At 35.7% G+C, this 17,895-nt stretch overlaps 2 protein-coding genes across 2 annotated transcripts; both read left to right on the plus strand.

Annotated features, from left to right (window-relative positions):
• The first annotated feature begins 8,720 nt into the window (after positions 1-8,720).
• LOC121261021 lies at positions 8,721-9,997 on the plus strand. The gene has a single exon (XM_041163155.1). It carries the CDS (start codon positions 8,926-8,928, stop codon positions 9,931-9,933), a length of 1,008 nt encoding a protein of 335 aa, XP_041019089.1. The 5' UTR covers positions 8,721-8,925; the 3' UTR covers positions 9,934-9,997.
• Positions 9,998-11,762: 1,765 nt separating this feature from the next.
• On the plus strand, positions 11,763-17,831 carry LOC121261023 (mitochondrial outer membrane protein porin 4-like). Its single transcript, XM_041163156.1, has 7 exons — positions 11,763-11,983; positions 13,379-13,459; positions 14,520-14,587; positions 15,924-16,034; positions 16,220-16,306; positions 16,584-16,792; positions 17,162-17,831. The coding sequence occupies exons 2-7, from the start codon at positions 13,411-13,413 to the stop codon at positions 17,466-17,468; spliced, it is 831 nt and encodes a 276-aa protein (XP_041019090.1). The 5' UTR covers positions 11,763-11,983; positions 13,379-13,410; the 3' UTR covers positions 17,469-17,831.
• The last annotated feature ends 64 nt before the right edge of the window (positions 17,832-17,895 follow it).

Below are 17,895 nucleotides of genomic sequence, written 5' to 3' on the forward strand. Positions count from 1 at the left end.
TTTTTCAAATTTCAAAACAATAATAATATTAAAAAATAATATTCTAATAATATTTTATTCAACTTTCATCTCAACTCAGTATTCAAACGGCACCTTAATCAATATATAATACAAATTTTTTTCAATATATAATACATATATATATATATAATCAATCTATAAATTTGAAGGAAAATAGATTCACTATCATTTTAGTTTTATTTTAAGTAATATTATACACCACTCTCAACTCACTTTTATCTAACTATGTAATATGTGTCATATCTTACATAATGTGATGAAAATAAGATAGTAGTGTGATGTATAGAATTTTCCTTATTTTTTATTAAAATTTTTTTGAAATTCATTAATATCTTGCTTGGAGAATTTTTCAATACAATTGGTGGATTCTGTTTGTTAAGAGATTCGAGACCCAACAAAAAAAGGCGCCCCGCAAGACACTTTATCATTCACAGGCCACAAAGCCAGACTACGGCGATTTTTCATTGAACGGTGTATTGTGTTGTCCCGACTCCCAATTATTGTGTTGTCTCTAAGATAGATGGGCCGGCCCACCAACAAAGTCATGTTATTTTATCGAAGAAAACGTTGCGTGTACACTTTGTTCTTAACTAATGAACAAGGAATTAAAGAAGTTAAGCCCTCCCTCCTAAATGTTCATAAATACTCGAATAATTTATTTTAACATATGATTTGGTCCCTGAATTAACTTGGATCTTCGAACCAGAAAACCCCTATTGGGCCGGTTTCAATAAAGGTTATCTTGGAATTAAAGCACCCCGTCGTATTTATCTCGCCCTTAACCCAGGCCAGATTTCTTGATCCGATTATCACATATTGTTGGGCTTACAACATTAATCACAGGGAAAACCCATAATCTATGCGTTTAGAACAAGAAGTTCATGCAATTAAAGGTGTAACCGGTTTGGTTTAGTCCGGTTTTGAACAAAATTTAGGACTAAATCGATATGTACTGGTTTTACATTTTTCAAAACCGATTACGTCCCAGTTACCCACCTAAACCGGTACCTCTGGTTTCCGGTCCGGTCCGATCCAATCCGATTTTTTTAAAATGTAAAAAACATATAATAAAATGTTACTTCTTATGATAAAATGTTAGTAATAATTTAATATATATATATATTATGTTTAAAGCATATAATCAATGAAATTTGTATCTTTAAGATTAAACTTTTATTTTATAAATTATAATAATATTATCTTATATATAATTATATTAATAACATATGATCAAACAAATTACAAATGTTCATATTTAAGATTAACATTTTATGTTATAATTTATAAATTATAATATGAAATTATTTCATATATGATATGTAATTATATATTATATATAAAAATTTAATATATAATTATATATTATATATTAAATTATATATATAAATATTTTGTATAATATATAAAATTAATTTATATTTTTTTTCCAACCGGACCGGATCCGGCTAATTTTCATAATATAGGACGGACTGATTTTCTAATTTAAATTTACACCCCTACATGCAACCGATGCACGGGCTCCGTTACTGAATTGGTTCTGAGACCAAAACCCAAGCACTGCGATTAATAGTGATTGAGAATACCTTGAAAGCGGTCCGTCTATTAAAGTGAGAGAAACAACCCTCCATTAACATGGTGACATGTAGGCAATTTATTGTGTTTATTCTATATCTGCATACACCCGACTAGAGAATCCATACACCATTTCCTCACTCATTCGTTTTCCATGCCTCCCTCCTCACTTCTTCCACTCCATCCTCAACGAAATCAAGATCTCAACAAACTCATCCCGCACGGCGTGAGACCCAGACGGTGGCAGCTACAACTAGCACTCTCTCTTTGATCTCCTATCTCTCTCATGCCAAACATAAACCCTAAACTCATCTGCTTGTTTGTTGCAGAGCACCACCACACCGACTTTATAAGAGAGAGAGAATGCAAAGAAAAGATTGAATATATAGCCAGAGAAATACATTTAAAATAAAATTAATGGGATGATGATTCACATGAAATTGACCTTCTGTCGAGGAAGAAAGGTGGCAAATTCATGAAATGATGCACATAGAAGGGAGACATCTCATTGAATCTAATTTTTGTGAAAAAACAATTAGGTAAGATCAGGTCAGAGAAAAACCTGGAATGGCATTTCGAATCAATGTTTGAATGTCTTTTTAAACACAAAAGGACCATAAAAGGATATAAATTCAAAATATGTTGAAGAGGCATATAGTCATAAACTCCTCCGCATATGATGTATCATAGAAGAGAGAATGAAAATGGTAAGATGATAAGGACAAAAGCGTTAGGGGGAGAGGGTGGGTTTGGGAGCTAGTGGACTTTAACGTTACCGATTCCTTCCCAAATTCAATTGCAGCTTCTTGGTAACTAGCTTTCTTCCCTGAACTACTCCCACAGAACACACAAATCCTCTTGAATATTCTCTCTCTCTCTCTCTCTCTCTCTCTCTCTCTCGGGATAATGATATGTCAAGAGAGAAGAAGGTTGAAAGTCTTGGACGGCGGGCTTGGTGGCGGTGCATTGAGGCGGGCTGGAAATGTTGGAAGATGAAGACGACATGAGACCTCAGCTTGGTGATTTAGCCATGTGAATGGAGGGCTGCTTTTCTCACTTTAATAGCCAGATCGCTCCGCAGCGAAACTGATAATGATTTAGACATCCTAATCTGGCTTATGCGATTGATTTATTACCTAATAATATATCCCACATTTAATGATGGTCCCATAGCATATGATAAGTTGGGCTCCATGATGCCATTATTTATTTTACATGGAAATAATATTCTAAATGTTGCTCAATTGAGTGAGACTTGTCATGACTTGTAAAACTATTTGATTAAATTATGTCTCTCAGTACCTTTCGCGATTAGATTTCATTTTTTTTTTTTTGTCCTAAGCACCTTTCCTTCGTATTTAAAGTAGCACAGTTGGCCCCTCTCGATTATTTCGGGTTGTTGTACTTGTTCCCCTTTAGATTTGTATGTATGACATGTACAATCTTTCCTTGAATACACACACATACACACATCACGAGATCATCAACTATTAGAGTCGTGTATCAGGTGCGATATTAATAATGTTTGTGTGTGGTTGGGTTTAGCTTTATCCCGAAAGCAACCACCATTCCACCCCTCAATTAAGTTGAAAATTAGTGATGCAAATGAGACAGACCACCAAATGGACAACTCAACTAAGATTTTTGGTTTTTATTAAAGCCTGATTTGGTTATCAAGATGTCTCGTCTCATCTCATATAATTAGGCATGCACAACGACTTGGCCTGATCAAATTTGAGTCGGACTCAATCCGCAGAAAAGTCAGTATCAACTCGGCCCGGACCGACCCGACCTGACCCATAAATTCCGGATCGGGTCAAACCCGTTCTTCTTGCTTTCAAACATTTTCAATCCTCCACGGCTTGACCTTCATAATTTTATTTACAGACCCACACCTCTCTCTTGCTCTTCTGCAAAATCTGCCTCTCCCACATCGGCCGTCCCTCCTCTTCCAGTTCCATTTCTTCTTCCTCCTACTCTGCCCCTCCCAAACCCACCTTCCTTCTGCAGGTACACCTTGTGGGGTTTCGCATAGTCCTCGAGGCCAAGGGTGGTCATGGCCCACCGTAGATCATCGTTGTTACTCGTCGCTTCTCCCCCTGGCACTTGTCAGATGCCTCACCGGTGATGAACGTATGATCTATTTCATTTTCTTTGAGATCATCGACAATCTTCACCTCAAGAGGAAGCAGAGGCTTTGGGTGGAACCTCGTACCGACCTTTGAGACCTTAAAGAAGATATCCATATTGGAGGGTTTTGAGAAAACGGTTCAAGGTTCAAGGTGGTGTTTGGGTCATGGGAGGTTTTCTGAGTTAGATTTATATATCATTGAGTTACGTTCTTCCCTTGAAAACGGGATGGAGTACTTTTGGGAACCATAAGAACCTTGTTGTGGGGGATTCGATAGTGTTTTTTAGGGCAGAGAATGGCGATCTTTGTGTTGGCATTAGGTGGGCCAAGAGGGGAATTGGTGGTGGACTGGAGATGACGTCCAGGTGGAACCCGGCAAGCAGGAGTTGCGCCATGCCATATGGTGGATTCTCAAGAAAACCGGCGATGGTGAACGGATGTTAGGGTTTGAGGATAAGTTCTCTGGTAGTGATAATTCATCGAGTCATCGATTTCGATCGATAATTGTTTGTAATAAATCGGGATTGGGATTGATCCCACGAACCTGACTTTAGTCGGGTGGGGCCATGTCGAGTATTTCGGACGGACGAGCCCAAGCTTTTTATGCACAACCCTACATATAATAACTACAATTTTTTTTAAATTTTCACACAAAATATAATATACAATTCAACTTTTGTAAATTTTAAAGCAAAAATTATATTAAAAAATTATATTATAATAATATTTTATTTAACTTTCAACTTTTATCTCATCCCATCTGTGTAACCAAATGATAAAAATAAACAAGTTCTCTTATCACTATTGTTACCATAAAAGTAAATCACAATGTGCCTATGTTCAGCCTTATTACAATGAAGTTACTATATTTCTTTCACCTGAAATTATATATAAGAAGAGCACCGATACATTTGTCGGGAGTGAGTTATGGGGATTTTCACGTGATGGTTAAGAAATTGTATTGTTTGTTGCACTGTTCATATTTCTTAAGCATAGAGGTGTAATTATAAGAAAGTCTGATGGCGAATTATTTACATTATAAGAAAAAAGAAGATAGAAGCTAGTAATTAGCATAATCCATGGAGGTAAATTAGCAACTTTATTATAATTATTAGCAGGCGACCGATGTTGCCGGCCGGGGCAACTCTTGGAAACTTCGTTAAGTATCACAAGGCCGTGCATCTCCCATGGTTTTTACTTTTCCAACCAAAGTAAAGTCCCCCCATGAAATTAGCAGCAGTAACCCCCTTGCCCAAGCTAGCTAGCTTGCTTGGAAACTTCTATTATCTTATCTAATATATGTCTTAATTGACCACGTGGCCCGCGTATGCAAGGTCAAATCATAACCATGCAAGCAATAGGAAAGTAGCTGCCTACCTGGCTGGCATTAATTAGTGCGACTTGTCAAAGTTCCCTCACCTTGCATATATGGCTACCAAAGCTTTGCTATGCTGAATCGCTTGACTATGACAGCTGGCCGTTCGTCGATCGGGTTCTGAAGGGCTGGCTGGCTGTTGTGGGCTATTGTTCGATACTACTTGATCTTATTTTTTACTAATCATAATTCGAGAATAATCCTGCTTTGCATGATTTAAACAAAAAAAATTAATGGATTAATCAAATTAATACAAACCTCACACTGGGAATATTGCACAACCCATAAAAAAAAAGTGAATAAATAACTGAAAATATTAATAAATATCTAAACCAAACTCTTTAAATAAAACTTCAAGGAGATAAGTACCAACTTGCAATTATGTTGCAGCAGCTTCATAAACAACCTTGTTGCACTTATATTTTTTAAGTTATTAATTTACATATGTTTTTTGGTATTAATTTACATTGTTTTTTGGTATTAATCGTAGTGCATGAGCCTGAGATACGCGTTGGGTGCGACTAAAAGGTCCATGCTATGGAACTTATAATTATATTAGTTGATAAAACTACTTCTAAGAGAACCTATCAACCTTTTGACCATAATTTATTAATTTCCTAAAACAAATTTCCAACTTCTAGTATCATCATTACACGGTACTCCTCTTCCATACGCATCATTCTCTTTGACCACTTATTCCCGCCCAGCAGCTTCCTATTTCACGCACAATCTTGTGTTACACATAACCTCTTCACCATATAAATTCCATACAGGCTACAGGTACCCCACTTTTAAAGCATACCTCCACCACATTATCATCCATAAAAAGCTAGCTGCCCATATTGAAACCATTATTCTCATCAATGATACAAATCTTCTCTGATATGGGCGTTGACAATTGGTCTGTGTTAACTCGCCTAAAGAGGGCAGTAAAGAAGGTCAGGTTTTTATTGCATTTTAATGTCAACCTGTGGCGTCTAGCTTCGATGATTAACCGTACTTCTTCTAGCAATCACCACCGGATAAGTTTCAATGATCGTCCAGGCTTGAGGGCTTGCACTGATGATAATTTCGATACAGAATCTGAAGAATCAGGCGCCTCTACAAGGAGTTTACAGAGAACAATAAGCTATCAATCTGAAGATGATATCGATAAGAGAGCTGATATGTTTATTGCTAATTTCTATCGCCAACTTAAGATAGATAGACAGATTTCGCTCGAACTTCATTATTGTCGGGACAATAGCTTCGAGGCAATCTCTCCATGATGGTGATTGCCTTTTTTTTCTTTTGTAAATCTTCTCTCTCTTGTTTTGTTCTTGATCATTATTTGCTTATCACGCGGGAGGCTTTGATATTTTAAAAAGAGGGCCTGAATTGTGAATTTGTTGTTGTGCTTTTGATTTTGAAGAGAGGCTTTGTTTGTTGGTCGGGTTGATAGAAGAAATGGGCACGAGATCGTAGTGCCCGCTGTTGGACGATTCCGAGATTGTAGTACGAAGTATCAATTGTTTTGTGTACAGCTTGTAAAGTTTCAGTGTATAACGTGTTTTCTCCCCCCAATTCTTTTCGCTCTTTGATCTCAATTCAACATGCTTATGAATTGTATAGATCATATATAGGAAGAATGCAAGCAAAAAATGCGACTTTTGGTTTCTTATAAGTTATGTAGGCAGTATATTATATATGTCCGATGCAGTAGTTGCCTGATTGCCCGGTTTGTGTTCTTGTTAACTTAGTATGGAATTGGCACAATTTCTATTTTGTTGATTGAAATTTACAAGTCCCAAGACACAGTTCCGTAGCCAAAAACAGTAGAGGATAGAATCCAAGGAAGAGATTTCACATAAATCAATGGAAACTCTAGATCGATCGTAGGCCTGGTTTTTATTTGATGCTTGGAGAGCAAGAACGCTTCCGTTCTCCCAAATTAAACGCGCGGTCACATTGCATCCTTCTCACAACTAATTTGTGCGTGATTTAGGATATGTTTAGCTGTTGAACAAAATTCAACTCATTTCAAATTAATCATTGAAAATATTTACTACTTTGATTTTTCGTAAAAAATTTAAACTCATCTCAACATATTTTATACATTTCAATTTAAAAAGTTAAACCCATCTCAACTTAAAAAAGTTAAACCTATTATAATGAGACCCGCAAAATATTATTATTCACAATTCAACTCAATTCATATCAACGTTGAAACGTAGTGTTAGACATTAAATCTTGGATAGTGATAGGGTTACTATCATATTACTATCTATTTACTACTCATAGTTCATTTCAAGTTTTTTATTTTTTTATAATTTTCTTTTAAATATTTTTTTAACATCCTTAACCATTAAGAAGAAATTAAAAAAATATATAATTTTACTAATAGCCACTTCTTTAACCATTAAATAAAATAAAAATTTAAAAAAATAAAATATAAAATGAGTAATAGGAAGATAATAATTCTATCATTTTTTTAAAATCTTATCCTTTTGTTGAGAACCGGCCCATACAAAAGTGACGGCCCAATTTTAAATTGAGCCATTGAATGGGCTCGATCTAAAATGCTCCGACACCTTCCGGCCCAGTCAAATTAAGGAATAGTGCGCACATTGAGATTTTGGAGCAATTATCCTTCCTCAAGTCTATAAACTGCACGTATGCATCGTCGTTCTTGGATTGAACAAACGAATCCAATCCATTCAAATATATTGATAGTTTTCGCATGCAACTACGCCGTCAGGGAAGAAGCGTCTCTTTTTTCTTTCTTTCTAAACCATGAAAGAACCATGGAAGAAGTAAATGGCAAGACGAAGCAAAGCTTTTCAAGAACCATACAAATAATTTTATGATATTCATAAATTTTCAAATTTTTAGTTTGAGAAATGCATTAGCCAAAAGTAGATTTCATAAAAATAAAATCACGAATTGACGTGACTTGATATGATATGTTAGTTTGTAAACTTAATTTTATTATAAAATAGATCATTTAATGTATATGAAGTTACATTAATTTGAAAGTTTACTTTTGTAAAATTTATTTATAGCTGTATGACTTCACTTTTAAAGCAGTAAGCAAGCGCAACTCCAATATTGTTATAATCAAATTATAACGGGACAATTATAAGTGACAGAGCCATGCAGATGGGGACGTGCATTGCAAGTCTACATCCTGCTAGTTGGTTTTCATAACACATGTTAGCAGCAGATTTTTTGGATCGCTGCAATGTGTTTTGAATGGTTAGATAGCATGTTTTCAGGGTCAACGCTTTCTATTCAAATTATCATGGTGAGTCTCGAGTAAGCTGAAGACGAAGCAAGCCGACCATGTTCGTGCACATTTACCTAATTACGAAATGTTGACCAAATCACTTTAGCAATATGCAAGCGAGACTAGAAAAATATGCAAAAGTGTATCTAACATTAGGCACCAATCCACCTTCCCCACTTCCTTCCCAGTGCTTTTCTTGCGCACTTGGTGCCATAAACTGTGAGATTGCTCAATTATTGCCCCATATTGAGACCCCAAAAAAGACTGGGAACTCCTTAATTCAATATAAAGGAAAAAAAAGTCTAAAGAGTGATGCTGCCATCTACATTAAGGACATGACAGTAAATTATTCATACGGTATATGCACTCTCTTATTTTCTTCGCATCTTCCTTGCATGGGAGAAAAGTCAAATATGCTAGTCTCAATACCACGGTATTGACAATGTACTAATTATGCGTTTCGCCTAAGAAAAGTTGGGAAATTTTATTAATATATAACACCTGATACAAGACTCCATCACGATCAGATACATCCCGTTGCTTAGACTACACCATTACAAAATGGATGAAGACCGGTTCAATTGCCGAATAGAGATGAAGAACGCAAGGCTAGACCGTCGACGTTTTGTACTTTCTTCTTTCTTCTTCATCTTGTTTCTTTGTTTCTTAGCTTCCATCAATGAAGTCCGATTTGATAGCCTGGTGAAGTTTGGTCAGTGTGCTATAGCCAGCAGCATGCACTCACAATCTTTCAATTCATCGTCGGATCAAAACTTGTCGGCCGCCTCGAATGCTAACGCTTCCACCTCAGACGACATCCGAATCCTCATTGGCATCCCAACATTACCGGACCAATACCAGCGCCGCCACTTCCTCCGTCTCATCTACGGCACACAAGAAGCTCCAACGGGTGTCAAAGTCGACGTCAAGTTCGTGTTCTGTAATCTAACAAAGGAAGACCAAAAGCTACTGGTTGCACTAGAGATAATGCGTTACGATGATATCATAATCCTCGACTGCAAAGAGAACATGAACAAGGGTAAGACTTACACATACTTCTCAAGCTTGCCAGAAATGCTGAGCGACGCAAATGGTCCTTACCCTCCATATCATTATGTCATGAAAGCCGACGATGATACCTATTTTAGGGTGAACAATTTGGTGGAGTCTTTAAGGCCATTGCCTCGAGAAGATTTGTATTATGGTTATGTCATTCCATGTCCTAGCATGGACCCCTTTAAGGATTACATGTCAGGAATGGGATATTTGATTTCTTGGGACATAGTGGAGTGGATTAGGGAATCAGATATCCCGAAGAACCATTTGGAAGGGCCAGAGGATAAGACTTTTGGGGACTGGATTCGAGAAGGTCATCGTGCTAAGAATAGGTACAATGCCAAGTGGTCGATGTATAACTTTCCCGAACCGCCCACTAGATGTACGCACGAGCTTTGGCCGGATACGATCGCGGTTCATTTGTTGAAGAACCAGGAGAAATGGATTCGGACATTGAAATATTTCAATGTCACTGCTCATTTGAAACCATCGAAATTGTATCATATACCTTAGGTACTAATCTATATTTCGCATACTATTTTGCTTAATTATGATCATCATATATATATATTCTTTTATCCGATCGCACAATTTGATCGATGGATACAATCTGATCATCTTGATCAGATTTATAGTTCATGTTTTAGGTATTTCAAATGTGAAATTCCCTTCCTATAGGCACTTCATGAGGCCTCATGGTAAAGAAAAATATGATTTATTTTTTATTTTTTAATGGTGGTGCAATAGGATGTGTAACATGAATTCTTGACATTTTAATTATCACGACTCACAAGTCTTTTACAAACGGTACACTTACATCATATATGATTTATTTTTTATTTTTTTATGAGTTGCATTAGTTTTGTACCCAATTTTATATAGAAGAGTGAAGTTTTAGTATGAATTTTGTCTCAATTTTAATTGGGATCTTGTTGATCCATTATTAATAAAAAAAATATATATTAAATACAGTTTTAAAATATTTAAATATTTGTAAAAAGTGAGACCCATTATAATTTTTTTTTAATATGGATCCCGTTTGTACATATCCTTTAAAAAAAGAATTTTAAAACTATAAAAATTATTCTTTAACAAATATAAAATAAAATAATAGTACATTTATCCTTGAACAAAGTGTTAAAAGTTTACTTAATTTATCGATTCACAGTGTAAGTAATGAGTTGATATGGTGGAGTAAGTTTTATGGGGTCCAATTAAGATAAGTCTGAATATTGAGATGAGTTTAAATGTATTTATCGAAAGTTTAAAAAGGTTATGAGTCCCTCATATAAAAATGTGTTGAATTAAAAAAGAAATATAAAAAAGTTTTGAGTTGAGATGTGTTTAATAATTTGAGAGTTGAATATTTGAATATTAAATTCAATTTAAAATTAAACGTTCAGTGCAAGTTCCAAACGGGACCTTAATTTATAGATCCGCAGTATTACGACCCGTCAAGCTCTAACCACTAAGAGCATTGGCAATGGACTAGCTAAATGCCAATGCAAGTCCAAACTTTAGTTAGATGTGAGAAAAGCTTCCACATTGGACTAATGGTTCAAAGCTTAAGATTTGAACTACAGTAAATCTTAAATCCTCTCCAAACATGACTAGCTACTATTCACAATGAAAAATAATATTTTATTATTTCATCACTTCCCACTCTCTTTGAATGGTAAAACATGCATGACATGCACATTATTTATTCTACTGATTGCGAATATTGATAAAGTAAACACATTATTTCTACAAAAGATCTAAGAAATATATAAATTTTATTTGCAAAAATATATATATATAATATTATATTATTATTTTAATTTTAAGATAGTTAGTTCAATATAGATTCATTTAGTCAAAAATTAATATTATAATTAAAAATTAAAATTTTAAATAAATTTTAGACTTAGCAATCGCATTGCCAACGCTCTAATCAGATCTACCACGCCCATAGCTTTCCCTTCGTTGACATGATTGACTAATCAGATCTACAAGGTTGACCCATCAAAATATTTTGCATAGTGAAGTTGATGAGAAAAAAAAAATTATTGTGAAAAAAAGGAGAAATAAATCTAGGAACGGATTTAATTAATGAGATGGAGTAAGGCTCGTTTAAAATCCACGTTAATTCATCTCATTTCATTATTATAATTTTTTAAATTTTTATATAAAATATAATAAATAATTTATTTTTTTTAAATTTTAAAATAATTTTTTAAATTTTTATATAAAATATAATAAATAATTTAATTTTTATTTTATTATTTATAAAATATTTCAATCTATCTCAATTCATCAATTAATCCAAGCCATTATATTTTTCCCTTTCCTAAAAAATAAAAATAAAGACTTGGTGTACAGTTGTACACAAATCGTGAAAATCCTCTCCTGACTCGACGGTGACCTAGCTGTCTCACGGGTCAATCAAGAGTCTTACCGTAATACCTGTCTCCCACCAAAGCTCACGGAGAAGGCTCTTCGCTTGAAGCGGGTCGCTTACGCCGCATCGGGGTTTTCTTGTCTCGGCGTTGCACTTTAGCTCCATCTACGCCGACTTTTCCCTGTAAGTATTCTCCTCCCCCTCTTTTAATCCGTCGTCTGCTTTCGAAATGAATAGTTTTGAGTTTGTGGGATTAATATTTCGGGGCTTGCTCTTGTTGTTTTACGATTGTATGATTGTTTTTCTTTGATGGTTGGATCTGCTGGTTGACTTGTTAAAGTTGGATTCCTTATATGGCTTTAGAATATGCTCCGAATCCAACTGGGAAATCAGGGTTCGAATCTACAGCTGTATGATTACTTGGTTCAAGAATACCAGTCAATCGGGCGGATTCTTTGAAGGCGTTTTTTGATTTATTCATCGTGATTAGTGTTTTGAATTTCTTGTATTACTGTATAGACTTACTGTTGGATTTCGTCCAGACGAATTCCCGTGTACTACAAAACTTGTGCGATCGTCTGGCGTAAGTATTTATTTTTAATCAAGATTTTGGTCGGTTGATATCGGAGGAATAGGTTGTATTGCTCTGGTAGAGGGAAAAGCTAGTGGTTTCGATCACCATTTTGTAGGGGTAGCTGTTGCGAAGTGGGAAATATTAATTTTGGTTGTCGTAGATTTCACGGGGGTATGGATATAAATAAGTTACTTATAAAAAAAAAAAAAAAAAGTATGGATATACATAAGTCAGTTTTAGTTTCAAATTGCAATCTCCGAATGAGCAGAGACTTTCTAAGTTGCGTTGACAATATGTCTTTGCATTGGTCTACCTCGAAGATTTTATACTTGGAGATGCTGATTGCTTCATTTTGAAAGTTTTTGTTCCTCTTCCCTTTCAGCCAAAAGAAAAAAGAATCCTTGTATGCGTCAAACACAGATGTGTATTAAATATTGAAAACTACAGATGAGCTTGGAACATTCCATTATGCTTTTGCCTTCTCTACCAGTTTTGTTGACTATGAAGATGATTAGAAGGTTTCTTGCTACAAATTTTTACTCTCGCAAATATAGTTTTTCACAAGGGGATTTCAGAGTTCAAATGTCGAAATATTGTAATTTTATTAAAAAAATGTTGTATATGAATCCTAGATCAGTTGAATAATACTATCAGCAGAATCACGAAGATAAATTGGAATCGATCAAATGCTTATTTCACCTTTCTGGAAAATTTTACAACTTGCAGTTCTTCTTTCTTCAAGACTGTAATTTCATTAATCCTCCTCAAGTTACTTCTAATATTGTTAAGTGGCTTCCATTTGGGGATGAGCTTTATCCATGGCAAGTTTAACTATAGGATACGATGCTTACATATGTGCCAGTACACAATCAATCATGCATAGATGCTTGTGCTTGTGTTTTTATGTAATGTGGCATGCCCTTCTGTTTACTTATTACTTTTATCCCAGTCCACCTGTTGTGCAAATCTATAACTTCTGATATTTTATCACATTTGTGGCATAGGGTGTGGAACTATTTTTTCAATCTAATTGAGTATGGCCAGTGGTCCAGCATCATTTTCAGATATAGGCAAAAAGGCAAAAGGTATCCTCTCTATGAAATCATTGACTATGGCTATTCTTGTATTTGTTTTGGGCCGAATATTTGGTTGATATGGGTTGTGAAATAGACTTGTCATTGAGTTATTGCAATACAGCTCTTCTGTTTCATTTCCTTACAATTTTACCCAAAGTTTAACGAACCTAATAGTGCAAGTGCACATGTAACAGAATTTGTTTCATGCTGCATTCTTTATCATGTTATGTAAGTGTTAGATTGGTGATGAGTAGCATTCTTGAATTTTGCTTAAAAGTGACACTAGGTTGCAACAATGTGGAATGTAACAGTAATAAATTTGCCTGCTTATTTAAAATATTATATCATGAATATTGCATACATACAGAATTTGAGGGTCTGTAGAGGTTCGGTCCCAGCAGATGCAAACATATGAATATAAGAGGGGAAGTGATGTAGATGATTCATATGTATTTTGTGGCTGGAGAATATTATAGAAATGGACACCATATATAGATTTGATTAAAACTTTTTGTCGACAAGGACCTTAAATACATAGAAGAAACTTGAAATAGTTAAAAATAAAAAAAGAAGTGTAATAGTTATATGTATTTAGCAGGGCCTGAGCCTTAGAAAATCTACAAGACTGATTTTTGAAAATATTGGCTCAAAGTGATTGAGACCATAAACATTTTCAATAAAATATTGACTAATTAATAGAAGGTGGTAAGCTACACATTTAAGAAACTTAATGTATTATTATTGGTTTGTTGATTAAGTATTTTTTTGAGGTAATGATAATCATAGTTCTGCTATGAGAACCATCATTAAATAGACTTGAATATATATTTTTCCATTATACATCAACTTGAGGACCTGTATCAAGGAACTCATGTCCCATGCATAATTTTAATCCTCTCTGATATCTCAGGCACTGTCAAGAGCCCTACATCTACATCTTTGGCTTTCTGTTCCTGTCAAACTTATTCCTTTGTTGTTAGATGCCATTGTGGATTAATGTAGAATATTCCAACTTGCAGTATCTTGCTCTGTCAAATTTAATTGTGCTTAAATTTGGATATCTGTGCAGACTTACTGACCAAAGATTACAACTTCAGTCACAAGTTTACCCTGTCATTGCTGAGCTCTTCCGGGCTGGTAATGTGTGATATTACTTCTGCTTAAATTGATTTCTTCCAATATGTGTTTTCCTCTCTCTCCGGTCAGAAATCAACTAAGACCTCTGTGAAGAATCTCATGAAAATTTCCTGGCTCTGTTTTTCCATCTCCCACCCATTGTTTGTCAGTTCAAGGCTTTAGCGTAAGAAAGCCTTTTACTCTGTTGTTTCAGGAACTCAATTTATAAAAGATAAGTGCTACAGCCACAAAGAGATCCCATAAAAATAAACCCACAAACTGATGTGGCTTGGTGTAGTTAAAGCATTTATATGTTAAAAACTGTCCCATCTAATTAATTTCAGTTTTCCTCAAGTTTGGGAGCCTTAACCACAGTAGGAGAATTGTTGGCTAGGACTAGAGAAGGCAAGGTAGGCGAAAAGAGTTGGACTTTATTTTGGTCTCTCTCTCCCCCCATGTAACGCCCCAATGGAAGGCCCAAACCACATGGCCTATACTCCAAAAAGACTAGTCAATGATATAATTGGAGCTACATTGGAACCTTATAAAGAGCAATAACTTCTCCTCCCAAGCAATGTGGGATCCCATACACCACCTACCCTTATCCATATCATATGGGGGTATCACAATCTACCCCCCTTAAATTCCCAACGTCCTCGTCTGGCCTGTTCATTGTAGGTGGCATGGCTCAAGTCCCACATTTCTGGTTGGGATAGTCTCTGATACCATTTGTAACGCCCCAATGGAAGGCCCAAACCACATGGCCTATACTCCAAAAAGACTAGTCAATGATATAATTGGAGCTACATTGGAACCTTATAAAGAGCAATAACTTCTCCTCCCAAGCAATGTGGGATCCCATACACCACCTACCCTTATCCATATCATATGGGGGTATCACACCCCACCCCCCACAATGTGTGGACAAGTCTTAAAAATGATTATGGAACCAAACTAGTGAAAACAGAACTTACAATTTTTGTAAGAGATAAAAAGTTTATGATTAATGATTTCTTTGCATAATATCAGAAGGTTAAATGTTAAAACTGGCTTTCTAGTGGTTATTGTTTCCTAGTGATTCTGGCTTTGTCTCTATGAATAAGTGGTATTCAGGAAAGGAACAAATTATAATTGAATAGAGTAACAATGAGATAAGGCTTATCTGTGAATTATGCTTCTCTGTATTTTTCTCCATCTATGACTGTCCCTAGCATCCTCAAAGAGACATGCCATATGTAAAGTGAGAAACCTTTTTTGATGTCAGCTATCTTTTGCTAAAGCAGTCTTTAATGTTCCTCCTGCTTCCTTATGATGTTGTCTTGCCATACCTATTTCATACTAGAATTTTACATGGCAGGGGCTTACAGCTACAGGTTTGAAGAAGGATCAAATTTCTTTTGGTGACATAAGTACCCTGTACAAGAGTGGAAATACTACAGTGGATGTGAAAGTTGATACTTTTTCTAATGTAAGAGGAGAAAAACCTGCCTCATAACAAAAGGTTTTTATTATTATTATTATTATTATTATTGTGATTCTTGTCAGGATACTTCTTGTGCCCATGATTTTCCCTTACGGCATATACCAATATCTGTTACTTAATCTCAAATCATAATAGCTTTAATAAGGTATTCCTAATTTACCTTTCCACAGGTGACCACGAAAGTGACTGTGAGTGATATCTTACCAAGCACCAAAGCAGCACTTAGCTTCAAAATTCCTGATCACCAGTCTGGCAAGGTATGTGTCATGCAATTTATGGAAATAAAATTGGTAACAAGTTTTAGAACAAAAGAAAAAAACATAATGGTCATGCTGCTTGTTGAAAATAATAATGATGGTGATGAGGAGGAGGAGGAGGAGGTTAACAGTTTAATTTCAGATGTCTCTATTGTTTTGGAAACTCAAACTGGGAATATTGCATTTCTACAGAGATGATTTTAATTTTAATGGTTAAATACGAAATTAAGTTCAGAGGTATTGCAGAAATATTTTACATTTGATCTGCATCGTACAGCTGGATGTGCAGTATCTACATCCTCATGCAGCAATCAATTCCAGTATTGGACTGAACCCAACCCCTCTTTTGGAGCTTTCAGCGGCAATTGGAAGCAAGGATCTCAGTTTGGGTGGTGAAGTTGGATTTGATACGGTTTCTGCTTCCTTCATCAAGTACAATGCTGGGATTGGCTTGAATAGGCCAGATTACTCCGTGGCACTTTTACTGTAAGTGTAGAGGAATCCTGATTTTCTTTGCTTAATTGTGTTTTTTATGTACATGTTTTTATATTGTGTTTCAACATGAATATTCTGGATTCGAAACGATTACAGAAATTTTCCCTTAACTCCTTGTCGAGGGCTGTGCACCCTCAAGATTAGTCAGGACTTTCCTCTCAGACACCTGGTGCCAATTAAAAAAACAGGGATGTTCTCTGGTTCAGATTTGCATCTGAGACAATCTCAAATTGGGTCGGTTTTATTAGGTCTGGAAACCTGCACTTTTACATCCTACCACCAGAAACTTGTCCCTGGGTGGGAGTACATGTTTTCAAATTGGGTCGGTTTTATGACCTGAACCCGTTTGTGTGCATGCAGGACGGACAAAGGACAGGCATTGAAGGCATCTTATATTCATTTTGTGAATCCTGTCAATGGAACGGCGGTTGCCGCTGAAATGACCCACAGATTTTCCAGCACTGAGAACAGTTTTAGCATTGGAAGCTCTCATGCGCTTGATCCACAAACTCTGGTAAAAACACGATTTTCTGACAACGGGAAAGTTGCGATGCTGTGCCAGCATGAATGGAGGCCTAAGTCACTGATTACTTTTTCCGCCGAGTACGACTCGAAGGCCAATAATGTGGCCCCCAAGCTGGGTCTTGCCCTTGCCCTCAAGCCTTGAGTTGAGGCAATTGTTTTGATCGTGTTGGGGCAATTTGAATTTAACAACTTTCAACTATTGCCTATTTCTTTCCCAAAATTTGAAGAGGGTATGCATTTACCCCATAATTATTTTTTATAACCAAGAATTAGTTTTGGTGGGAAAATTGGACCCATTTTTGAAGGAGGAAGAACAAAGAAAAAAAAAAGGAAAATTGTAGTGATATTTTCTTCTGTATTGGCCCCCCATGGGAGGGGGAATGAGATTTTTCAGAATGTGTAGAAGAATCGTTTTCGAGTCGGAAGTTGTGCCCGACGACATGTCGGTATATTGTGTCGGGTGATCTAATTTACACCTTGAAATTAGAATAAAAACGAACTTTTTGTACCTTTTGGGTTAATTTGTTCTTTCGAACGTTTCGTCTATACATCTAATGCGTATTGTTTCG

The sequence above is a fragment of the Juglans microcarpa x Juglans regia genome, chromosome 4D, assembly GCF_004785595.1.
Source record: "Juglans microcarpa x Juglans regia isolate MS1-56 chromosome 4D, Jm3101_v1.0, whole genome shotgun sequence".
Classification (NCBI taxonomy): domain Eukaryota; kingdom Viridiplantae; phylum Streptophyta; class Magnoliopsida; order Fagales; family Juglandaceae; genus Juglans; species Juglans microcarpa x Juglans regia.